This window comes from Mesoplodon densirostris, chromosome 4, assembly GCF_025265405.1.
Source record: "Mesoplodon densirostris isolate mMesDen1 chromosome 4, mMesDen1 primary haplotype, whole genome shotgun sequence".
NCBI lineage: Eukaryota > Metazoa > Chordata > Mammalia > Artiodactyla > Ziphiidae > Mesoplodon > Mesoplodon densirostris.
This window is the reverse complement of record NC_082664.1, coordinates 122,496,331-122,523,123: the sequence shown is the minus strand read 5'-3', so window position 1 is coordinate 122,523,123 and position 26,793 is coordinate 122,496,331. Positions and strand designations below refer to the sequence as shown.

At 39.9% G+C, this 26,793-nt stretch overlaps 1 protein-coding gene across 2 annotated transcripts in view; it reads left to right on the top strand.

The window, feature by feature from the left end:
• Positions 1-26,793, top strand: part of THSD4 (thrombospondin type 1 domain containing 4) — a 571,330-nt gene that overhangs the window by 350,281 nt on the left and 194,256 nt on the right. Inside the window, exon 1 of one of the 2 annotated variants that reach the window (XM_060097079.1) lies at positions 15,151-15,222. The exons of the other annotated variant lie outside the window; for it this stretch is intronic. Coding sequence (XP_059953062.1) covers positions 15,151-15,222 — 72 coding nt within the window. Of the gene's footprint in view, positions 1-15,150; positions 15,223-26,793 lie in introns of those variants that run through there. 2 annotated transcript variants of the gene reach the window in all.

The window sequence follows — 26,793 nt, the reverse complement described above, 5'->3', positions numbered from 1 at the left end:
GGAGTAGACAGAAATGCTGTCATTCTTGGCAATTTTATTGTATTGTTCTTAGGTTTAATTTAGTGATTCTTTATTTAAAGTTGTGTTTGGTTTTTTCTGTTCCTGAAAGAAACTCCTTCTTCAGTGCTGCATTTGAAACATGATGTTGAATCTCTCTTGGCATGTTTATGGGCTGGGTGAAGGACTGTATATGTGAAAGGGAGCTTAATATTTCACTTGTGCAAATGTCGTGACTTTTATTTGACACATTTCTAATTAGGTGATGTGAATCCCTACAGCCAGTGATATGGGTTACTGCATCGCTGTGGCATCCAAGGTACTGCCAAATTTTGATTTGGATGTAATGGATTTATTTTTGCTTCAACCTAGAATAGATTCTCTTATAGCGTCTGGCAGGTGGTGTGTTGAAGTAAACAGGTTATGGGATGTGGTGCAGAGTGAGGCACAGTTTTCTGTACCACATCAAGTTAGCACATACGGAAAATGGCCATTTATTGAAATATGCAAACGCGTCTCGTGAATATAAAAAAGCCTGTAGGGCTTCCCTGGTGGCGCAGTGGTTGACAGTCTGTCTGCCAATGCAGGGGACACGGGTTTGTGCCCCGGTCCAGGAAGATCCCATATGCCGTGGAGCAGCTGGGCCCGTGAGCCATGGCCACTGAGCCTGCACGTCCGGAGCCTGTGCTCCGCAACGGGAGAGGCCACAGCAGTGAGAGGCCCGCGTACCGCAAAAAAAAAAAAAAAAAAGCATGTGGTCAGGGCAGCAAACAGTTTTTCTCAAATGGGGGGGCGACGAAAGTGAATAATGTTACACAACTGTGGGAAGTTTTTGGAACTTCCTGAAGGCTTTTTTTTTTTATAACCATTGTTCACCTTTAAAGTCCTTCAAGTGTACAGCCCAAAATTTGAGTGTCTGAAATTGTGCTATAGGCACACACAAAAACGTTACAGACCACCGATCTATTCCCAATGACATCAGTTAGGCTCTGATACACACACTCACACTCACACACACACATACACACTTCAGTTCACATTTATGATTCTTCTTTTGAATGTTATTCAAATTTTGCTGTATTTCTGCATGGACATTATGCCGATTTTGTTGATTTCCACCCATGTTTCTGTGTATACTATCATATTTTGCCTGAGATATCCTAGGTCCAAGCCTAGGAAAATTGCCTTAAGTAAGAATGAAGAATACCTTGAAATCTCTTGCTCTCAGATATTTACCCAACTTTCCAAAGTGATTATTACTGGAAACCACAAAAGTTGAAAATGGAGCACAGCTAACTTGGAAAATCCCCTCATCCCTCCACCTTTGCCATTGTCAGGGTCAGTGATTAGGATTCAAGGCAAGTGCTCTCGCCCATGTGTCGTGCGTGTCGTTGTGGTAGACAGGGCTCCTTGACTCTGAGAGTCGTGGCCCTTAAGAACGTCAGGAGCTGCCACAGAGAGTGATTGTCAGGAACTTCCCATTCCGGGCACCCCCTAGAGTCACCTAAGAGTGCTTGGCTCTGTGGGAAGCAGTGATATGAAGGAAAGTATTTGGACTCAGCACCCAAACTGGGGTCCACTTCTTACTACTACTGTGACCTTGGCAGAGCTGTCTACTCTTGTGAGCCTCAGCCTTCTCATCTGGAAAGTGGAAATAAAACTCCTTTCTCTAGACAAATACTTGTATGTTACCACTTATAACTGGAATCTAAAAAATAAACCAAACAAATGAACAGAACAGAACAGAAACAGACTGACAGAGAACAAACTAGTGGTTACCAGCGGGGAGAGGGAAGAAGAGAAGGGCAAGATAGGGGTAGGGGATTAAGAGGTACAAACTACTATGTACAAAGACTATACAAGGATATATTGTACAGCACAGGGAATATAGCCAGTATTTTATTATGACTTTAAAGGGAGTATTATCTATAAAAATATTGACTCACTATGTTGTACACCTGAAACTAATATAATATTGTAAATCAACTATATTTCAACAAAAAAAGTCTTCTCCACAAATATTAGTAAAAAGCTTTAGCCATGTGAGTGGGTAACCTTAACTCGTTCTGTCTGCCAGGGACACAATTTGGATTCAACTGCTATTTATAAACCAGTGAGTTTGTATTATTGTACCTGATTCATGGCTAAAATTTTGGAACAAAAGCTATAGGGTGTCTGTGTCTGTCTGTATGTTTATGCATGTCTATGGATATGTTATGTATATGTGATTTTTTTACCTCCACAGGGTATTGCCAAAATTATATGTAAAGAGCTCTACCTAATTGGCTTGAAGAAAAATAAGCTTTAATATCAATAGTATATTTATGTAAAACTCAAACAATTCTCTTTCATCTGCTAAAATGAGAAGATGAAACTTCACCTTGGAATATTGGTCTCTCCTACATGAGATTGTGAAAGGTTTTTCTTTACCTTCTAAGTAATCAGCCAAGAAAGATTCTGTGTTTTATCAAAATGGTTTCCTGTGCCTCATGTCTTCTTTAAGAGGTCTTCGATTATTTAAGAAAACTGAGTCTCCACTATTAAAAGAGCGAAGATTTTCACAACTAAGTAGCTTTCAAAAAATTCCTTTATCCATTGTTATTAAAAGTAAATAACATCATATCTGTCAAGTGCCAGCATAGAGTCGGCAATTGATAAATGTTCGTTTCCTCACCTCCCTGCACCTCATAATTTAAGCCATAACTCCCTCTGCAGCTTCTGCTTCTGAAACTGAAATATCTGAGCATTAACCCGTGGGATGATGAGACATGCTTCTTCAGTGAATTCCTCAGATTTCCGGGCTGGACTGAGATGAAGCAAAGGCAGGGGGAAACCTAGATATAAAACAGACATTTAGGCCTCATAGATAGCATGAAAGAAGTCTGGGCTATCCAGGGTCACCTTACTACAAATATACATCACACGTTTTTACAACACGGGTAACGGTGATGAACCCTCCCCTTCAGAAGATCCTGACTACTATGCCAGACCTGTGATTCTTCTCTCCTGGGCCAACAGCCAGGTCATATTTCCTAGCCTTCCTGCAGTTGGATGTGGCCAGTGGAAGGTGAGAATCCTCCACTTTCTCCCCTCCTCGTCTGCCAGGTGGATGTCGATGTCCAGGGTGACCCTGAACAGCATGTGCTGAAGCAGGCAGAGCCTCGGGCAGCCTGGATCTCTTAAGTGGCCACGTAGAGCAGAGCGCCGCCTGCCCTACCATCTGTCCCACCATCTGGACTTTATCCAAATAAGAAATAAACTCTTAATGAAGCCATGAAAACCTCAAGGTTTATCTGTTACAGCAGCTACCACTACCTTAACTAATGAACTTGGTGAAACACGAGGTGAATTTTTAAAACTTTCTCCTTGTGATGGCACTTGACACTTTTCTGAATGTGACAGCGCCATTTTATATTTTGTGACTATGGGAAAACAAATTTCATAATTGCTTAAAAACTAACTATGTGGTCTATCTATTCAAAAATACGCTGTGTATATTGATCATAAGAAGTATGGCACAGGGTTCTCTGTCAGCAAGAAGACCATTTGATTTTTTTGCCTAACAGTTCCGCTGAAAGCCAGGGTTAGTGATTAACTACTTTTATTGTGTTTTAAATTAGATTAAACATTCCTGATGCCAGGTGCTGGGCTGACAAGGGAGAGCTCAGTAAAACAGGAGAAACAGAAGTGATTATTAGAAATTCAGAAATTAGAAAACTAAAAGCATTTCTCAGGTAGTCTATATACTTGTATGTTTTCTTAAACAAACTATACTGAAAATAATTTTACCTTTCCCAGTCTTCAGCTTCATCAACCATAAAATGAGGGATACTTAATCCATAGGATTTGAGGATTAAATGTGGCTCATGTCTACCTCCCCGCCTAATGCCTGGCACAATAAATATTAAATAATGCACACAATAACTGTTGAAACCTTGACCTCTTTCTTAATGATTTGGTTTATTGGATTTTGCTTTGGAATTATGCTTAAGAACATGAGTTACACCCTCAGAGGCTTGTAAACTATCTGGCTGCTTACCTCAACATCAGTTGGTGCTAAATAGCAGTGGTTTTAGTTACTGTATCTACTTTTACAATTTATATTGGCTTTTTACTGGTAGCTACAGCCTTGAAGTTATCTTCATCAAATCCTTTTTATGGGAAGAAGAAAATAAAACACCCCAGTAGAAATTATTACTAAAAAATGAACAAGCTCTATATCCAAGCTGGGGGAAATACCCCAGGCAGAGCCAATTACCAGCCTTCAGAGGGCTGTTTCAACGGCTTGGGGGTCCATTACATTCAATGCCAAGATTGTTGCTGTTTCCAGCAAGTTGAGGTTAACAGAAGTCAGAACTCCCTGCCTAGGTATGGCCTTGCTGCACTTTCAGCTTTTATGTCGGGAGGAAGGAGAGAGGAAAGAGAGGTAAAATGTAAAATAAGATTGGGGATTGAAGGTGGAAAGCTGGTTGAGGGTAAGAAGTAACTTTGGTTGCTCTTCTGTGTACACATCAAAAGTTTGAGAAACCCAGCTCTTAAAGCACCTGTTCTGATTTACATTCTCACCAGCCTTATGTCGGACTACTCGCTTTTCTGAACTCTTGCCAATAGTGGGTATTACCATTCACAAAAACTCTTTTCCGGTGTATCAGGTGAACATGGTATGATGTTATTTGGTTTTGTAATTCTTTGGTCACCACTGATGTTAAATTGCTTTTCATCTTCCATTTTCGTATTGCATTTGTATATCTTCATTTGTGAATTTACTATTTCATGGTCTTTCCCATTTTTATTGTTATAGTCACCATTTTTTTTCCAAATGAAGATAATTTTGTTTTTCTTACTACATTTATTCCTCTGCTGCTCATTGTAGGAAAAAAATAACTAAAATTTTAAAAACAAGAATGTGATTCATCTTTTATGTTTGCCCCAAACAGAATTAAGGATGCCATATTATGGTCTACTTTTTAAAAACAGCTTTATTAACAGTAATGCACGTATACTAGTCACTCATTTAAAGTATATAATGCCATATTTTTAGTATATTCAGAGTTGTACAACCATCACCACAATCTAGTTTTTAGAAATTTTCATCACCCCAAAAAGAAATACTACCCATTTCTTCTCACCCTCCTCAGGCCTAAGAAACTACTAATATACTTTCTGTCTCTATAAATTTGCCTATCCTGAACATTTTCTATTAATGGAATCAGTTAATAAGTGGACTTTTGTGACTGGGTTCTTTTACTTAATATATTCGAGGGCCATCATGTTGTAGCATGTATTAGCACTTCATCTCTTTACTGCCAGATACTATGATATTGTTTGGGTATTTTTATTCATTCATCAGGTGATAAACATTTGAGTTGTTTCCACACTTTGGCTATTATGAATAGTGCTGCTATGAGCATCCATCCAATGAAAGCATTGTGTGGACATATGTTTTCACTTTTCTTAGGTGTATAACTAGGATTGGAATTGCTGGATCATGTGGTAATTCTACATTTAACTTTATAGTGCAGCTGCCAGATTGTTTTCCAAAGCAGCTGCACCATTTTTCATTTTACCTCCAGTAGTGTATGAGGGTTTTGATTTCTCCACATCCTCACCAACATTTGTCATTACCTGTATTTCTGATTGCCGGTAGGAAGTGGTGTCTTATTGTAGTTTTGATTTACATTTCCCTGATGACTAATGACGTTGACCATCTTTTCATGTGCTTATTGGCCATTTGTATATTTTGGGGGGGGGAAATGTCTGTTCAAGTCCTTTGCCTACTTTATAATTGGGTTGTTTTTTTTTTGTTGTTATTAAGTTTAGGAATTTTTTATATATTCTGGATATAAGTCCCTTATCAGATATATGATTTGTAAACATTTTCACCCAACCTGTGGCTTGTGTTTATCGTTAGCAGCACAAAAGTCTTTAATTTCAATGAAGTCCCACTTATTTCTTCCTTTGTCACTTGTGTTTTTGGTGTCTTATCTAAGAAACTGTCACCTAACCCAAGGTCCTGAAGTTACTCCTATGTTTCTTCTAGGACTTTTACAGTTTTAGCTCTTACATTTAGATCTATATATTAGTGTCTATGGCTGCTGTAAACTAACACAAACAGTAGCTTAAAGTAACACAAATTGAGTTTCATACGGTTCTGGAGGCCAGAAGTCTGAAATGGGTCTCACTAGGCTAAAATCAAGGTGTCAGCAGGCTGCATTCCTTGTGGAGGTGCTAGAGAAGAATTCCTATTTTGTTGCCTTTTCCAGCTTCTAGAGACTGTCCACATTCGTTGGCTCATGGCTCCCTTTTATCTTCAAAGCCAGCAATGGCAAGTTGAGTTCTTCTCACACCAAATTACAGTCAGCCCTCAGTATCCACTGGTTCTGCATCTGTGAATTCAACCAACTGAAGATAGAAAATATTTGGGAAAAAAAATTCCAGAAAGTTCCAAAAAAGCAAAACTTGAATTTGCCACATGCCAGTAACTATTTACATAGCATTTACATTGTATTAGGTGTTATAAGTAATCTAGAGATGATTTAAAGTATACAGGAGGATGTGCATAGGTTATATGCAAATACTATGCCATTTTATATGAGGGACTTGTGCATCCACAGATTTTGGTATCCATGGGGTTCTGGAACCAATCCTCCCAGGATACCGAGGGAAGGACAGCTGTACTCTTGATTTCCTCTTCTGCCTCACTTTTCCACATTTAAGGAACTTTATGATTACACTGGGCCCACCTGGATAGTCAAGATACTATTCCTATTTTAAAGTAATCTGATTAGCCACCTTAATTCCATTTGTTATCTTAATTACCCTCTGCCATGTAATGCAACGTATTCGAAGATTCTGAGGATTAGAGCATGGACATCTTTGAGGGACTATCATTCTGCCCGTCATAGACTGTAATCCATCTTGGGTAAATTTTTGTGTGTGGTGTGAGGTAGAGGTCCAGCTTCAATCTTCTGCCTGTGGACATCCAGTTATCCCAGCACTATTTGTTGAGAAGACTCTTCTTCCATTTAAGTGGCCTACTTTTGTCTTAAAACAATATAATATCAAAATGTACCCATATCAATAAATATATATGACATAGTCTCTTTAAATGATTGGATGCGATTTCACTTTTTGGATACACCATACTTTATTTAGCAACTTCGCTATTGGACATTGCTTTTAGCCTTTCCCTATTAAAATAGACATTATCTGATTTATGGGTTTTTAAAAATATATTATGGACACAAACCCTTTTCCTTTATAGATGTTGTAAATTACCTTTGAAATTGGTCACTTCTTTTCACCATCCTGGTTTAAGCTCTTATCCCTTTCAGCTGGACTCCAGCCAGAATCTTCTCACTCGTCTCCCAGCCTCCACTGTTGCCTCTCTTCAGCCCTTTCTCTATAAACAGAGTAGCCTTTGCAAAATGCAATTCTAGTCATGTAACTGCTGCCTCTGCTTTTAAAACAGATTCTCCTTAGGAAAAGGATGGAACTCTTTATCTTGGCTCCTCCCTTTGTCTTCAGCCTAATCTGATGCTGTGCTCCCACTCTCCCACTCTCTCTGCATCCACACCTGCTTCCTCTCAGGTCCTTGTGAAACCCATTGTTGCTCCTGTCACAAGCCAATCTCCCTAATGAGGACAAGCCTCTTATATCACCACATATCTTTTCTTTGCAGACCTTTTCATGTTGCAATTTTTAATTTACTTATTGGGTTTCATTAATGTTGGCCTCCTGCACCAGACAGCAAGCTCCACAAAGATAGGAACTGAGTCTCTTTTGCTGATCCCTGTCTCTCCAAGTCCCAGCACATGATAAGTATTGATATTTTAAGTTATTTACTAGTGAAATACATTTTCTACTGTGTATTTGACTTTAAATTATGTTAATGGTATGTACATTTTTGATTTACAAAATCTTAAAAGTACATATAAATCTTTCTTCTATGATTTCTGCCTTTGTTAGAACTATGCTTAAAAGTCCTCCCCCACTCCAAGAATACGGAAATATTGACCTTTTTTTTTTTTTTACTGCTTTCACACTTCTATTGTTTGCATTAAAATCTTCAATCTACCTGCAGTTTATTTTTAGCATATGGTATAATTTATGGAAATAACTTTATTTACTTCCCAAATAGCCATTTTCCTAACACTTTTCCACCCTTTCCTTGCAGATCTGTAGTGATTCATTGCTTGCACCCTAAATCCTTTTCCATGTTTACTTATGTAAATAATGTCTATTCTTACACTGGTAGTATTTGCCACTGTTTTCATTATTATAGCTTTATGCTATGTTTTAGTATCTGACAGTCAAATTTTCTAAGAAAATATGTTTTTAATAAAATAATACTTCCAAGTTATACAATTTGAATTCAGGTTACTAGACAGAGAACTGTTGGGTAGAGCAACACAAATCCTTGAGCCCACCCCCAGAGTTTCTGAGTCAGTAGGTCTGGAGTGGGGCCCAAGTATTTACATCTCTAGCAAGTTTCCTGATGATAGTGATGCTGCTGGTCCAGGGACCACAATTTGAGAACCTCTGCCTTAGGGTAAATAATTGAAATAAAGAATGTGGTCAACATGAGAATGGTCCTGATGTCTGCATTCATTCCCTGGTGTCCTCTCAGACGTAGGATGAGCCTACCTACCCCCTGTACTTTGTGTAAGCATCTCCCTGACCGTGTCTCTGGCCCTGCTCCTGGCTCAAATTCAAAGGCGAGCCAAGAAGCATAGCCCTCCTTTCAGTGACCCTGCAACGTGCTCAGCCGAATAGCACAGGTGCCCTACTGGTTACAAGAGTCAGGCTTTGGCCCCTCATAAGCAGAAACTAGAGAAAGGGAAGGACCTGTGACTCCCTTTGCTGGAGCTTCTCATGATTTTCCTTATGTTTAAGGGGAATAGAGCTGAGAACTCCCCTTTGCTTTCTGCATTCCCACTTCCTTGGCTATTTAATGGCTCCATGGTCCGCACAAAGGGAGAGTTAATTACTAACACCTGCTCCCAGACCAATAGCCAACTTCTTGACAAAGATTTTTTTTCCACCTATTCCATACAATGTAAGCATATTTAAGGAAATAAAAGTAGTTTGACCTGTTTAGCCATATAGTATATATTTCTGTGGAGAAAGTGGCATCTTACTTCTTCCTTCCTAAAGGGATGGACATTCTTTGCAGGAAATAAAATGGCCTTAAAGGTGCTATTTGCATTTGTTTTCCCTGTTTTTTGTTACTCATATTTCTCCCACTCACTTATATTTTCTCTATCTAGGCCACACAAAAGTTAGGTTGGAAATTGTCTGCATTTCCTGGAGGGATTCAGTTTCTGGAAATTTCTCCTTTTCATTTTTCAGTTCGCAGTATCTAAAATGTGCCATTAGAAGACCTCTCCTCCCATCACAAGCAGACGAGAGTTTCCTATAGGACGCTTTCTTGCATTCATTCCCTAATTCAATGCACACTGAATGAGGCAACGTGTGGAGCCATGGGAACACAGAATGATACATCTCCTGTCATCAAGGCCTCACTCTCTACTGATGAAGGCAGATACATTAGCTAACAATTACAATAAATATTGCACTGGAGGAAATCAGAGGATGCCTGGGGACAAAGGCCAGGGGCAGTGCCCTCGGCTTGGTGGGGAGCCTGTCAAGGCATAACTCCCAGGAAGGGTGACATTTAAGTGAATCATTGATGGAGGGGGTTTGTGTATGTATTTATTTCTTTCTATTATTAACTGTTATTATTACCTCATTTTTATTTACTTTTGGAATAGCAATACACTCACATGTTTGACAATTCAGTTAATATGAAAGGGATATAGAAGTGCTGCCCCATAGAAATACGTGATTTAAAATTTTTCTAATAGCTGCATTTTAAAAAGTAAAACAAAACAAGTTGTGTAATACCATACTTTATTTAAACCAACATATATAAAACTATCATTCCAATATCTAATCAGCAAAAAAGCATACTAGTGAGATATTTTACATTCTTTTTTCATACCAGGTCTTCCCACTGGACAAAGTATATTTTACATTTATAACACATCACAATTTGGAAAAGCCACATTTCAAGGGCTCAATAACCACACGTGACTAAGTGGCTACATTGTCATAAGTTTCAACCCCATTTCTGCCCTGAAGCTACTGAGTTCCCCTCCCTAGAAGCAGGCACTGTTGGTAGCCTCAGGTGTGTTCTTCTGCAGATAGTTATGTATACCAGCAATTATAAACACATATTCACAAATAATAGGATAATAATTACACTGTTGTGCATCCTACTTTTTTTCACTGAATAAATCTTGAAGATGTTTCATTATATGGGAAGCAAGCTCAATCTTTACTGCTGCCGAGTATCCTATTTTATGGATGTCACAAGTTGTTCATTTAATCCTTATCGATGGGCATGTAGGTGGTTTCCAGTATTTGGTGCTTATTTGAGCTGGATTTTCAAAGAGGCAGAGGGCAACAGGTGCTAACCCACTGAGGATGAGGGAATGATATTCTAGAGAGACTAGCATGAAGGGAGGCACGGGGCACAAGGACACATGGCATTTAGGGATAATTTCTTGTGGCGCAAGACGTCTGGACAGTGGAGTGTGTGTGAACAGAAAAGAGGATGAGGAGGCTGGAAGGGCAGGAAGAGACCAGATTATAAACAGCCTCGCCAGTGTCACATTAAGGAGTTTGGACTTCATCCATAATGGAGAGTAATCAAAAGGTTTTCAGAAGCAGGGAAGAATTAATAGATGATTGAATTAATAAATAAATGGGGCAGGAGGGACAAATCTTCCATACGGATGAATTCTGATTAATAGATGTAGATGGGAAACAGAAAATAGCCATTTAGAGGACTACAGTAATAACTGCTGCAGGCAAGATCTACCTATGAATATTCAAATTAGTGGATGAAACTTTGAGAAACAGAATATTTGCATAACCTCAAAGTATCTCCCCCAAAATATGTATTAATTATTGTAATGGTTTTAACATATGTCCAAATATTCTTTGATACTCCCTCTCCAGGAAGTGGAGCTTAATTCCACTGGACTTGCTCACTCACTTCTAATGAATAAGGTATGGAAAAGGAAAAATAGTAACTTTACAGTGGACAAACCTGGCAGACACCACCTCAACCAAGTGATCAAGGTCCACATCACCAGGAATGTTGATATAGGGTGCCCCTGACAAATGTGTTGAGAAGGGCACTTCACCTCTGTGGTATACTTCCTCAAAACCCATAACCAGGTCTAATTATGAGAAAACATCAGATAAACCCAAATTGAGGGACATTCTACAAAAAAGCTAATCAATACTCTTCAAAAGTGTCAAGGTCATAAAAAAATCAAAGACTGAGAAACTGTCACACACCAGAAAAGACCAAAGAGATGTGGAATCCTGGGATGGGCTCCTGGAACAGTAAAAGGACATTGGGGAAAAACTGGGGAAATATGACTGAAGTCTTTATTTTAGTTAATATCATTGTACCAATGTTAATGTCTTAGTTTTCTTAAAGGTACCATAGCTATTTAAGATGTTAACGTTAGAAGGAGCTGGGTGAAGATATACCATGATACTCTGTGCTATCTTTGCAAACGTTCTGTAAATATAAAATTATTTCAAAATAAAAGTTTAAAAAAAAAGGATCAGGGGAGTGACATGATTAGATTCACATTTTAGAAGAATTCCAGTGGTTGCAGTGGGGAAAGAAGTTTGGAAGGGGAAAGACCAGAGTAGGGAGGTTACAAGGTCTTGCTACAAAAAGTCAGGAAGGGTTAGTGGAGGCCCAAATGGGGGCAGAGGCAGCAGGAATCTGGGGCAATGGACAGATTGGAGAGAGCTCTAGAAGGAAACTCAGTCAGATCTGGTGATGGTTTGGTAAGGAAGTACGAGAACTCAAGATAACACCTAATGGTTTTCAACCATTAGATGGGCAATGATGTCATTCATTGAGATGGAGAAAACAGCAAGAACAGGTTTCAGGGAAACGTTAGTTCAGTTTTAGACCCGTTGAGTTTGGAGTACATTTAATATATCCAAGTGTCCATCAACAGATGAATGGATAAATAACATGTGGTATATCCAGCGGTCCCCAACCTTTCGGCATCAGGGACCGGTTTCGTGGAAGACAGTTTTTGCTTGGGCGAGGGTGGATTGTTCAGGCAATAATGCGATGGGGAGCGATGGGGAGCAGCAGATGAAGCTTCTCCCGCTAGCCCGCTGCTCATCTCCTGCTGGGCGGCCCGGGTCCTAACAGGCCACGGACCACAACTGGTCCGCGGCCTGGGGGTTGGGGACCCCTGATCTATACAGTGGAATATTATTATTTTTTATTTTATTTATTTTTTTTTTTGCGGTACGCGGGCCTCTCACTGTTGTGGCCTCTCCGTTGCGGAGCACAAGCTCCGGACGCACAGGCTCAGCAGCCATGGCTCACGGGCCCAGCCGCTCCACGGCGTGTGGGATCCTCCCAGACTGTGGCACGAACCCGCGTCCCCTGCATCGGCAGGCGGACTCTCAACCACTGCGCCACCAGGGAAGCCCCAGTGGAATATTATTCAACCTTAAAAAGGAATGAAGTTCTGACGTATCCTACAACACGGATGAAACTTGAAAATATCATGCTAAGTAAAATGTCAGATACGAAAGGACAAATATATGATTCCACTTAGTTGAGCAACCGAGAGCAGGCCAATTCATAAAGACAGGAAGGTGAATAAAGGTTACCTGGAGTCGGGAGGAGGGGGAATTGAGGAGTTATTATTTAATGAATACAGAGTTTCTGTTTGGGATGATGAAAAAGTTCTGGAAATGGATAGTGGTGATGGTGGTACAACATTGTGAATATACTAAAATGCCTCTGAATTATACACTTAAAAATGGTTAGGGCTTCCCTGGTGGCGCAGTGGTTGAGGGTCCGCCTGCCGATGCAGGGGACACGGGTTCGTGCCCCGGTCCGGGAAGATCCCACATGCCATGGAGCGGCTGGGCCCGTGAGCCATGGCCGCTGAGCCTGCACGTCCAGAGCCTGTGCTCCACAACGGGAGAGGCCACAACAGTGAGAGGCCCGCGTACCACAAAAAAAAAAAAAAAAAAAAAAAAAAAAAAATGGTTAAAGTGGTAAAATTTTATGCTGTGTATATTTTACCACAATATGAAAAAAAAAAAAAAGGCCATGGTTAATGCTGCAAAGAAGCCAAATAAGATAAGCTCTGAAAAATTATCCTTTGCAGTCTGTGCCATGGAGGCCATTGGTGATATTTCCAGAGCCCTTGCAGTGGAGAAAAGGTGTTAAAAATCAGATTGCAGTGGGTTGAAGGATGATTGGGAAGCGTGTGGACCAGGCGTTGGCAAACTCTGGCCGAATCTGGCCCGCGACCTGTTTCTGTAAATTAAGTTGTACCGGAACACAGCCCACCCCTTCCTGTATGTATTGCCTTCGGTTGCTCTTGTGCTACCCCAGCAGAGCTGAGTAGCTGCCACAGAAAGCATGTGATCTGCAAAGCTACAAATATTTATTATCTGGCCCCTTACAGAAAGTTTCCCAACCCCCGGACTAGACAAGACCCCTGGTCTTTCAAGAAGTTTGGTTTTCTTAGACAATTCCTGCGTTTCTGGTGAGGTTATTGAGTAGATGACAGTGCCCCTTCAGTCACCTAGCATAACAGACCCCATGCTAGGCAATAATAATAATGAATGAGAAAGAGAAAGCAGAAGAGGAAGGGGAAGAGAAGAAGTTCATTCCTTCCTTTCTCTAACGAGATATTATCTTCACCATTACCTTCTGTCTCTTACAGCCCTGGAAAAAGGGATTGAAAGTCCCTTCACCCAACCACCAAGAAAACTCCCACTAGTAAATTGTCACATGACTGGTGATAATAAACATTCTGAAGTGGCTACAAACTGCAGTTTGGTTTAAAGTTTCCTCATTAATGCAGGAAAATGCCCACAACCTGAGGCTTTTCAAGTGTTTATTAATTTACTTTCTGGGACTGAGTGCCAATACTTGTTCAGATCAAAGAGAAAGCCGATGTCTTTAGCACTTACTGTGTATCAGGAACTATGCCAAGTTTTGTGCCTAGGTGACCTCACTGATAATCACCAAAACCCAGCAGATGGCCTTTCCCCATTTGACCGGTGGAACGGCTGGGGCTCACTGTAGGCTTTAGCAAGACCTGCTCCCCAGCCTGCTCCTGGGCTCCCTCTGTCCATAAGCCCCACTTTGATGGTCAGTGTGATTCTGCCCAGAGGTATGGCTCTAAAACCATCCTGCTTTCATGCACTATGCCAGTGTCATCTAATACCTGGGTTTCACTTGTTCCCACCTTACCATTTATTTTTACATCGCCTGCAATAACTCCTCAAGCTCTTGGTTAGACACAGACCCCGTGAGGCAGCAGGAGGAGGTTATAGTGGCTTCCTCACTTCCCATCCATTCCTGTCCTGGTGATCGGCACAGAAACGCATAGCAGTCAAACGCATAGTGTGACTTCTCTCCTCTTCGAGGCTGCCCTTGATAGCACAGCCTTTGACTGCCTAGATTTCTGCAGCCATCAAATCAGAACTAAAAGGGAGCTCAGAGGTCATCGACCCAACCCTTGCCTGTACCACTGAGAAAACCAGTCGAGGAGCAGAGAGGGTTGGCAACTTATCCAGGCACACACAGCTTGTCAGTAGCAGATCCTGGACTAAGAAGGCCCCAGTTGTTCCAGCTCCCAGCCTAGGGCTTATCCTGCTGCAGTTCACTGCCTCCTGCCTGCCTCAGTTGATGAAGCAGGGGCCGTCTGCCTGCCTGTGGAGTGCTTACCTTGGAGCCCTTTTCATGAATGAGACCAGATGCGGAACTCCACATTGATCATTTCTGTCCCTCCCCTTTCTGCTTTCGGTTAAAGGCAGCCCCCCAGCTCCCAGCTGGCTCCTGTCCCCTCCCCCAGCTGGGAGAAGTTATTACATGAAGAGATCAGCTTACCAGTTTTCTTCCGAGCAGAGGCTGAGCTCGGAGCTCCGGGTAGTACAGTGAGGGAGAGCCGAGGGAAGCAGCGCGGTGCCTAGCGGAACTCCAGGGCTGGAATCCCGAGACACAAGTGCATCTGCTAGCTGTTAGCACTTGGCAGACGGACTTCTCCTCTAGGGTAGTTCTAACGTTGGGTAATAATGTTTGTCAGCTACCTGATATTAACATTGCTCCACGTTCAAACAGCAGTGTTAGCAAGACCTGGGGGAGAGGTAAGCCAAATAAAATATCTTGTCAGAAGTTGTATTTTCGTCAGCATTATATTTCCTCTTCTATCTACCAAGAGGGATCAAGGAAGGGGTTTTTATGGTGTGTAAAGAGTCATGCTTGATTTTGCTTTTTTAGGCTTGCCTTGCCTTTTCTTACAGGAAGACTTCTTTTCTTCTTGAAAAATCCTGTAATTTCTAAAATCTTCTTCTGGTACAGCTGCCACACCAGGGCATTGGCATGGTCTTGGTGACAGATGCCTGGAGCATGTACGTTTCTAGTTCTGTTGTTGAAAAAAAAAAATGTACATGTCAGATTCCAATAGAGACTATTACCTGTTGTGAATTTTTCTCCAGTATTGCATATGCATGCTAGAGGGTGCATACTAGAGGAATTGCTTTTCTTTGCTGCCTTTGCATTACATTTTCCTCCTTTTTTGCTTTGATGTGCTTGGAAAAAATCTGTGTTTAACTTTGTATCATAGGTTTGAAGAAGGGTAGTGATACATAACAGGGCTCAGAGTGTCCCAGCTCTACTGATCTACCATAGAAGGGAGGCATGTTTAAGACCCATGAGGATGATTTATTCTTATTGGTTTAGCTCATATGTTTGCTGGATACATTTTTGAACATCATAAATGCCTGTAGGAGCCAGTTTTTGACACAGCAATTGGAAGGGATGATCATATGGGCTGGAGAGGGAAGCACATAGGTGTATCCACCCTCACCTGCAAATAAGCCTGCAACAAATTTACCTCGTCCACTGCTTTTACTCCTTATTCTGATGAAAAGTCTTGGAGACTGATGGCTGAGTAATGAAAGGACAGCCTTTTTTCCTGAATCCATCTTCCTCTTTGAAAAGCCAAGTGAAAAGTGTATCTCCTAGAAAGGCCACTGGGCCACTTCACAGCTCTGCCTTTTGTTAGCATTGTGGGGACGGAGCAGGCTCTGAAAGCCTCCTGTAATGACTTTCCCTTTTCTAAGAGGAGTGGAAGTGAGCTGCTCCCAAATCCACGCTGCAAGGCAAGCTATGGTTGCAGCAGGCTCTTTACTCTGTTCAAAGCAGACATGGTACAGAGGCGTGCAGCAATGGGTCATTTGTTCTAGGCTTTTAGCCTATTAGTTACCCATGTCTTCTGCTCTGCAGATATTTTCTGGGCCTGTGGGGTGGGGGGAGGCGGGGTCTTGAATGGGAGCTGGAGGAACTGAATGGGTTAGTGATGCGGAGGCGGAAAGCAGACCATTACCCTCTAGTTGCAGTTGAAGTTCGCAACTTCCCTGTTGATTTTTTAGTGGAGTAAATGACAAATGGGCCAGCCTGACTCAGCCTGGAGCACTTAAGCATGTGAGAGGAGAGCTCATATGGAAAATATTTCTATCACCGCTGCATACGCATATGGTCTGGGGAGACCCCCATACAGAGCAAATCACAGCGCTCCAACAGCCCCTCAGTGGCGTGCCAATTACTCTTATTAACAGCGGGGCCAAGGGCAGGCTCCAGTTACCTGCACACAGCTGGCTCCCGGGGAAGCCACTCTGCAATGTGTGTGCTTCAAGCCTTGTGCCACATGCGGAGAGGCCAGTGGCTCTGTTTCACTTTACAGTCAGCACAGCAGATGAAAAATTCAAGGGGATTACACGGGCTCATCCAAATCTTGACTGTTCAGGCGGCACTTAGCACTCAGGAGAGGAAGGCAGAACTTCTGTCTTTTGAATTAAAGTGTGTGTGTGTGTGCGTGTGCTTAATACTCAGAAAAGCCAATCAGAGGTGATGAATGCCTGCTGTCTCTTCCTTTGTTCTACCCTGCTATGCTAAATAAAGACCCTCCTGTGCCTTTTCCTCTTTTCTTTCTAGTTTACCTTCCTTCCGTGTGTGTGTGTGTGCGCGCGTGCACGCGCGTGTGTGTGTGTGCCGCTGCAAAGCCTTGGCTCCATAACTACTGTGCTCCTAGAAAACTGTACAATTAAGATTCCTTTCCCCTTGTTGGAAATGAAATGATGAGGAAGAACATGAGTATGAACTGCTCCCCCCCCACCCCCCGCTCCTTAAAAAGAATGTCGTTTATATGGAGCTTTGGGGAATGGGGCATTTCTTTATAAGAGCCTCTTTTTTTATAACCATGTTACTTACAAAACGCACCCGTAAACATGTGGTGTCATCCCCAAGTCACCCAGATTTTCAGTTTCTCGGCCAGCGGGTTTTCTTGCAGGTTTTAATTACCTTCCCTTTCGATGTTTATAAAAACACGTGAGGAAAAAGAAGGAAGGGGAAGAGGGTGTCATACACCTCATGGTGTTTGGCTGGCTGTGTTCTCAGTGTGCATGGACGCCAAGCAGCAAACCCCGACCAGGAGCTCACAGACTCAGTTTTCTAGGGTGTGAGGTCCTTCCAGATAACCAGGGGCTGGCAGGTGGTGGGAAGAGGGGGTGAGATTCAAAGCAAGTCTTATTTGGCGTCCTGTTGCTGGCACTGTTGCGTTGGTGACTGTCAACCAAGGACAGTCAACTGACTGTCAACCCAGTATGGGGTCGGTGCATGGGTTGGAGAACAAACACAGAGAAGGACTGTTCCCTCTTTCATTTTCTGGTTGCAGGAGCATTAAACTAAGAACACTGAGGCCCCTAGAATGCCTTTGCCTTTGTCACAGTAGGACAGCATTGGTGTTCACTTGTACAGACTGTGTGCATCCCTTGAAAGAAGGTAAAGGACCGTGAATCAGGCTGGACCTTGGGTGCATTTTTCAGTGTGGGAAGTGTGCCAGGATCCAGTTAATTTGCAGGATGCAAGAGAATGCTGTGTGAGGATGTGTGTGTACATTTCCTGAACTTGGACTTAACCTTCTCAGATAAGGCCAATGCGATACAGTTATATATGCAGAGGGGGTGGCAGAGGCAACTGGAAACCTGTATAGTTGGTACACTGTGGTGAGACAGATTCCTAGAAGTGAGCCAAAAAGACGTTTATTTTAATTTTGATGAAGCAATTTGGCAAAACATATCAAAATTAAAAATAAATATCTCAGCTGCTAACAGGTACGGGCTATCTTTTGTGGTGATGAAAATGTTTCCGAGTTAGTGGTAATGGTTGCACAATCTTGTGATTGTACTGAATCGTACCTTTTAAAAGAGCAAATTTTATGGCATGTGACTAATATCTCAATGTATTTAATTAAAAATAAATAATAAGTATCTCTTTGACGCAACTTTTCCATTTCTAATACTTTATCAAATAGATCTACTCTGAATGTGCAAAATGCCCTTTAAACCATTTTCCACTATGTAGCTGTTACAACAACCTAAATGTCCGTCAGTAGGGGACAAATGCACCCAAAGTCCAGCCCGACTCACAGTCCTTTACATTCTTTCAGGGGATGCACACAGCCTGTGCAAGTGGACACCAATGCTGTCCTATTGGGACAAGGGCAAGGGTATTCTAGGGACCTAGAGTGGACCTAGCATTAAACCTCTTAGTTTAATGCTCCTGCAGCCAGAAAATGAAAGAAGGAATAGTCCTTCTCTGTTTGTTTTCAAACCCGTGCACCGACCCCATACTGGGTTGTTCTGTTCTTGGTTGACAATCATCACCAAGGTTTTCAGAAAGAATGGGGTAGCTCTACACGCACAGATACGAAATGACCACCAGGATATGTTGTTAGGTAAGAAAAGAGCAACGTGTATAAAATGGTAGCCTTTTTGTGAAATGTGTTAACGTATTTGTCCATCCTCTCTCTGGAAGGATATATGAGAAAATGAGGGGAAAAATAGAGTGGCTGGGGAAGGAGAGCCGGTGAGACTTATGATTTACTATATACCTTTGGTACCTTTTGAATTGTGTGCAGTGAGCATGTCTTTTTAGTTAAAAAAAATAATAATATGCATGATGTAATAATAAATCACTTAGTAATAAAATATGTGATAGATAACATCCTCAACAGTTGCTCATAGCAGCTGTCAAGGTGAAGTGTTCACGACTTAATAGGCCTAACACAAGTTCAGCTCAATGAAGTGATTCCTTAAGGGCTAAAATGATGTTCTTTAGGTGGCTCATTCATTCAGTGAACACCTACTTAAAACCCCTCTGTTTTCTCATTTTCCAATGAGGATAACAACAGTAGCTATTTTAAGGGTGGTTGGAAGGATTACCACCAACCAACAGACTCACAGATATGGAGGACAGACTAGTGGTTACCAGTGGGGAGAAAGAACGGAGAGGGGCAAGATAGAGGCATAGGATTAAGAGGTACAAACTACTATGCCTAAAATGAATAAGCTATAGGGATATATTGTAGAGCACAGGGAATATAGCCTATAACTATAAATGGAGTATAACCTTAAAAAATTGTGAATTACTGTGTTGTACACCTGAAATTTATATAATATTGTAAATCAACTATACCTCAATTTAAAAAAAATATTTTTAAAATGTGATAAAATGTGTAGAGCTCTTAGCTTGGTGTGTCAGGCACAGAGTAAGCAGCACTTATTGGCTATTACTACAATTACTATTGCAAATGCTACCAGAGTGTGCCACCTCAGTGCTGAAAAAAGGAAGGTAAAAAAATAAGGTCTTTGTCTTTGATGAGCTTATACTTTAAAAGGGGCACAGAGTGCAAACAATTAATGATTATGCAATAAGAAGCTCTCTTTAATTGCAAAAGCAGAGGCAAAGAAGCAGTGAAATCTGCCTAAGAAAGTGAAGAAAGATTGACAGACAATGTCAATTTGAAAAACTCAGTGTTTTGCGTTGGGGCTCTTCAAGACAACCCCCAGGTTCAGTGATTCACAGTGATTCTATACATCAGCATATAGTTGCACTTAACAGCTGTAAATTATCACAGTGACAGGATACAAGAAAACCAGCAAAGAAGAAGGTGCATGGGGTGAAGCTGGGGGGGAACCAGAGGAAAGTTCCAATGAAGTGGAGTCACACAGGGCCCACTTCATTCCCCCAGCAATGTGTTGTGACAACACGTGTGAAGTATTGCCAACCAGGGAAGCTGTAGACACTCAGCACCTCAGGTCTTTGTTGGGGGCTGGCCACGCAGGCACTCTCTGCCTGCCATGTACCAACATTACAGACTCCCAAAGGGAAACAGCTGTTCAGCATAAACCAAATTGTTCATACAGTACATGCAAGTGAGCCACTCTTACCAGTTCTGGGAATGGTGAGCACCCTCCCAAAATCCAAGTTCCCAGACACCAGCCTATGGCCAACATCATAAGCAGGTGTTTTTTTTTTTGGCTGTGTTGGGTCTTCGTTGCTGCGCACGGACTTTCTCTAGCTGCGGTGAGCAGGGGCTACTCTTCAATGCGGTGTGCGGGCTTCTCATTGCGGTGGTTTCTCTTGTTGCGGAGCACGGGCTCTAGGTGCGTGGGCTTCAGTAGTTGTGGCACCTGGGCTCAGTAGTTGTGGCTCGTGGGCTCTAGAGCCCAGGCTTAGTAGTTGTGGTGCACGGGCTTAGTTGCTCCGTGGCACGTGACATCTTCCCAGACCAGGGCTCGAGCCCATGTCCCCTGCATTGGCAGGCGGATTCTTAACCACTGCACCACGAGGGAAGCCCCATAAGCAGGTATTTTTAAAGGAGAGTAGTCAGGTCTGCTATGTTAACTCCTCTGCACAGATGGGTAGGCAACTTAAGGGGAAAAATAGGGAGGACATTCCAGGCAGAAGGAAAAGATATGTAGAGACCCAGAAATAAGAAAGAACATGGCGTACTCTGGAAGCAGTTCAGATTACACAATCATATTGTAAGGGATGTGTCAGGAGAAGGTTTGTCAGTCACCTGGATCCCGAGGGTTGGAGTTTTTTTCTGTGCCTTTGGAAGTTCCAGAAATTCTATATCTACAGTCTTAAGATTATATTTTTATGACATCATTTAGATTACCTTTGTGGAACATTTTCTTGGTCATAGATTATTGAAATTATTTCCTAAGGGTTAAAGTAAGTGAAATAGTGAAGGTAGGGTTGTTTTGTAAGCGGTGACAAACTTTATAAGTAGCTAGCCATCATTATTAGTCCCTGGAGTGTCATTTGTGGCAAATAGGAATGAAGGATCAGTGTAATGCCCTGAGTGACTGATTCTTTGTGCACAATTCTCAGTGGCTCCACCTTTCTTTCACCTTCTTATGAATACAATTTTCAAAACCAACTGTGTGGAACTACCTTGATAATATAAGACCTGAGTTTGAGCCTTGGGTCTACCATGTTTAGCCATATGACTTTTGACATTTTTAATTGTTTTTTTCTTTAATTATGAAAGCTGTTGTTATTGTAAAACAAGTTCAAGCAATAAAGAAATGCAAAGAATAAAAAATTAAAGGTTCCTTTTTACCCTCACTTCCTACCCTATCCCTCTTCCCTCCCTGGATGAAACCATCAGTAACAATTTGGCATTTGTCCTTCTAGAACCATTCCTACATATTTACAAGCATAAAGGTATGTGTATGTGTGGATGTGTGTGTCTATGAGTATATGTGTGTATATATGCCTAAGACTTGCAAATAATGACAGTTTTGCTTCTTTTCTGATACCTGGTGCCTCTTGTTTCTACCTCTTATCTAATGCAATTGCTAGGATTCCCAGGATACAATGTTGAATTAGCACAATGAAAATGAACATTCTTGTCTTCTTCTAGACTTAAATGGGAAAGCTTCTAATATTTCATCACTAAGTGTGATGCCTGCCAATTGTTTTAGGTAGATAAATTTTATCTAGTTACAATTTCCCTTCTATGTTTCTGTTGAATTTTATCAAACCCTGTTTGCCTTCATGAAATGCTGATATGGAATTCTCCTTTAATCTACTTAGATAAGGAACTCTATTAATAGATTTCTTAACGTTGGGTTCTCTTTGGATTCCTGGAACTTAACTTTCTTAATCATAGTGATTTATTCATTAAATTTGCTGATGGATTTGATTTGTGAATATTTTATTTTGAAATTTGTCTTTTTTTATAAAAATGAGTACTATTGGTTCATGGCTCTCTTTTATTGGGCTAGGCTGGGGTTTTGCTAGTTTTGTAAAGTAAATTCAAAAGTTTCTCATACTTTAGCGTGCTTTGAAATAGTTTAAACAACAGAGGAATTAGCCTTTTCTTGAAGGTCTGTTGAACTCAGTCATGAAACCAGCCCTTTTGTGGAGTGGTAGTCTCTGAGTACCTTTTTTACCTTCTCTTTTATTTCTAAAAAATGTGCAATATGTAATATATATGATAATATATATAATATATAAGCAAGTTATAAAGCAAAATAATAAAACAAACACCTATGAGCCCACCACCCAACAAAAGAAATAAAACATTTTCAATACTGTATGCTGCTCCTAGTTTTGTCCCCCTCACTTCTCTCCCTCAGAGAGAAACATCCTGAATTTTATGATTATCGTTTCTTTGCTTTTTTAAAAATAATTTTATCACATATGTATGTATCTTTAAAGAATATATTGTTTGAGTTTGTTTGGCTTTGAATTACATAGACATGGTATCTTGATTTTTTTTATTCAACTTGATCTTTTATTCAACAGGCGGATGCATATAGCTATATTTCATTTATTTGCACTGATACGAAGCATCCTTCTATGTGAATATACCATATTTTTTACTGTTGATGGATATTTAGGTTCTTTCCATGTTTCTTTTTCTTTTTAATTTTTATTATAAATGATACTGATGTGAACATTTTGGAACATATCTCTTCACATGTATGTGCAAGGATTCCTTTAGGATGTATACCTAGGAGTTGAGTTACTGGGTCATAGAGTATGTGTTTGTTTAACTCTACAGTATAACGTCAAATTCATTTCTAAAGCGTTCCATCAATTTTCACTCTCACTAGCAGTGTTTAAGGGTTCTCAATTATCTATCTCCTTGTCAGTGTTTGGCACTATCAGACAGGCTAATTTTTGCTGATACATTAGGTATAAAACATTATTAGTATATGTTCGTTGACACTTCTCTTTTCACTAACTCTTGCAATATAGTATAATTTTTACATGTGTACAAGTTATTCACATTTTGTCTTCCATGAAATGCCAGTTCATGACTATTTTCTTATTTTAAATTTGGTGCTTCTTTTTTTCACCACTGACGTAAGAGTTCTTTATGTATTTTGAATATGAATCCTCTGCTTATTATTCCTTACACTATTTCCTCCAGTTTGTGCCTTGTATTTTTTTTTATTTTTTTATTTTTTGGCTGCACCGCTCGGCATGAGGGATCCTAGTTCCCCAATCAGGGATGGAACCCACACCCTCTGCACCGGGAGTGCAGAGTCTTAACCACTAGACCACCAGGGTAGTCCCTGTGCCTTGTATTTAAATGTTTATAGTCTTTTGATAAACAGAAGCCTTCAGTTTTAGTGTATTTGAATTTACCAGTTTTCTTTCTTTGTGTTAACACTTTCTATGTCTTGTTTAAGAAATTATTGAGCCCGAGGTTATGGAGTTATTATCCTATGTTCTTTTCTAAAATTGTTGAAGTTTTGCATTTCACATTTATGTCTTTAATACATTTAGAGTTGATTTGCCTGCTTAGTGTGAAGAAGGGATCTAATTTTTTTTTCTCATATTGGTAATCAATTGTTGCAGGACCATTTATTGAAATCTCTCTACCTTATTCTTACTTTGGGGGAGTCTCAGTTATACTTAGACATTCTTTATGAAATTTGAAGTTAGCTCATCAATTTTCCTTGAAAAATCCTTTAGAAAATTTTATCAGAACTGTATTGAATCTATAGATCAATATAAGAGCACTAACATCATCCCAATATTGAGCCCTTATATCCAGGAACATACTCTAAACCTTAAACCTTACATTTATTTAAGTCATCTTTGACCTTTTTCAATAAGGTTTTATAATTTTCTACATAAAGGTCTGGTACACTTTTTTTTTAAAATTAGTTTCTGCTTTATAACAAAGTGAATCAGTTATACATCTGTTCCCATATCCCTTCCCTCTTGAGTCTCCCTCCCTCTCACCCTCCCTATCCCACCCCATGGTCTGGTACACTTTTAATTTTAGATTTATTCCTACCTACCTTGTTATATTTTTGTTATTGTAAATTATGTTTATTTTTTAAATTATTTTTTAAATTTTGCTAATGCCTAGAAATGCAACCAGGCAACTTTCTAAACTCTCTTATTTATTTAAATCAATTGTCTGTAGGAACCTTTGTGATTTCTTTTTTTTTTTTAACATCTTTATTGGAGTATAATTGCTTTACAATGGTGTGTTAGTTTCTGCTATATAACAAAGTGAATCAGCTATACATATACATACATCCCCATATCTCCTCCCTCTTGCGTCTCCCTCCCATCCTCCCTATCCCACCTCTCTAGGTGGACACAAAGCACTGAGCTGATGTCCCCATGCTATGTGGCTGCTTCCCACTAGCTATCTATTTTACATTTGGTGGTGTATATATGTCCATGCCACTCTCTCACTTCGTCCCAACTTACCCTTCCCCCTCCCCATGTCCTCAAGTCCATTCTCTATGTCTGCGTCTTTAACCTTTGTGATTTCTAAGTACATAATCATGTCATCTGTGAATAATGACTTTGAATAATGACCATTTGGGTTTTTTTTTTTTCCTTTTTCAATTCTTTTACCTTTTGTTTCTTCTTATTTGTATTGCACTGGCTGGACCCTCCAATAAAATGTTGAATAGAGGCAGTGCTATTTTGTTTCTGATTTAAAGGGAATGCTTCTAACATTTTGCCATTAAAAATGAAGTTTGTTGAAAGTGTTTGGTTGCATTGGGTTGATAAATTCTATTGTATTTGTTGAGAGATTTATTCTTTAATCATGAATAGGTATTGAATTTTATCTAAGGCATTGCCTCTGTCTATTGAGATGATCATGTAGTTTTCTTTAATCTGTCTAATTGCAGAAATAGACATTATAATGTTAAACCATCCTTGCGTTTCAGGGGTAAATCTGACTTGGTTATGATATATTTTGATTTTTATTAAATTAATTCTACATGTGACTATTTTGTCTAGATGATTTTTAAAAATCTGTATTCAAGAGTATTGAATTGTATTAAATGGTTGTAGGAAAATTAAACCTTCCTATTTCTTCTTGGATAATGTTTGAAAGTTATATATGTCTAGGAATTTGTCCATTTCATTTAAGTTATCCAGTTTTTTAACATAAACATGTTCATTATATCCTCTAATTATCTTTTCAGATGCTACAGATGTCCTTAGTTTTTTCCTAACATTGTTCCTTTATGACTTCTATTTTATTGACCATTCTCACCAGAGGTCTATCAATTTTATTAATCTTTACGAAAAAAAGCAACTTTTGGCTTTGTTGACCCTCTGTACTGAAGCTTTGTTTTCTATTCTTTTTAGTCCTGCTCTTCTTTTTACTTCTACTTTCTTTGAATTTATTCATTTGATTTTTTTCTTTATTTCTTTATCTCCTTAAATTTATGTTTAACTCATTAATTTTCAGCCTTTAATCTGTTCTAATATAAGCATTAAAGATGGTATTTTTTTCCTTGAAATATCACTTTTGTTGCATCCTTAAGTTTTGACATATAGTATTTTTATTATTCAGTTTTAGTGGTTTTTAAAATTGTCATTATGATATTTTTGACCCATACCTTATTTAATTATATTTTCACAAGTATGACCCATGCTCATTTATAACTTGATTGCATGGTGGTCAGAGAATGTGGTATCTGTAATACTTATTCTTTTAAATTAGCTGAAACGTGCTTTATGGCCTCATATGTGGACAGTCTTTTTAAACATTCTAAGTGTGCTTGAGGAAAATGTTCATTCTTGATAACTGGGTACAGGGACTATTTATATATGTATTCAATCAAGATTGCAGATTGAATTTTTCAAGTCTGTATCTTTGCTAATGTTTGCCTGCTTCATCTATCAATATTTGAAAGAGACATGTTGAAATCTCTCACCAACTGCTCTGTTGGCCTGTGGAGGGGATGGGGCATGACTGACCTCACTGTTCTTCAGGGAGTCCTGTCCTTGATATTAGTGACCACTCTTGCTCAATGGCCCCTCCTGCTCATTGTACCTGTGGTTTCTGTGTTTAGAATTTTTCCAACTCAGCAATAGTCTGCTTTAGTAGTTTTTTTCTGCTGTGGTTTTTTGCCAACATAAACTTTCTAATACTCAGAAATTCCTCAAAAATTGTTTATCTGCTGATTGTATCCTTACTTCTTTTGTAGTTGTTTTTACAACATGTGTATCTTTTCTGCCATCTGAATGGAATTTTGGAAAGAAAATAGAAAAACAAATACTTTTGCTCAGTCTACCATCTTGACCTTTGTAAGATACATTTTTATCCTTTCTTCTTTTCTTCCTTTTCCTTTTTCTCCCAACATGTGTTTATTGGGCAAAAAATTTTTCTAGACCTCTGTTTCCTCATCTATAAAATGGGGATAATAGTAATATTCATCTCAATGCCATATAAGGAACATTAATAAGATAATGTCCATGTAGGTGCTTTGCAAACTGTAAAGATCTATACAAATGCAAACTATGACCTTTAGCACCTTTCCTTAACTTTCCTTTCCTTTCCTTTTGTATAGCTAATGTTATAAAGCAGC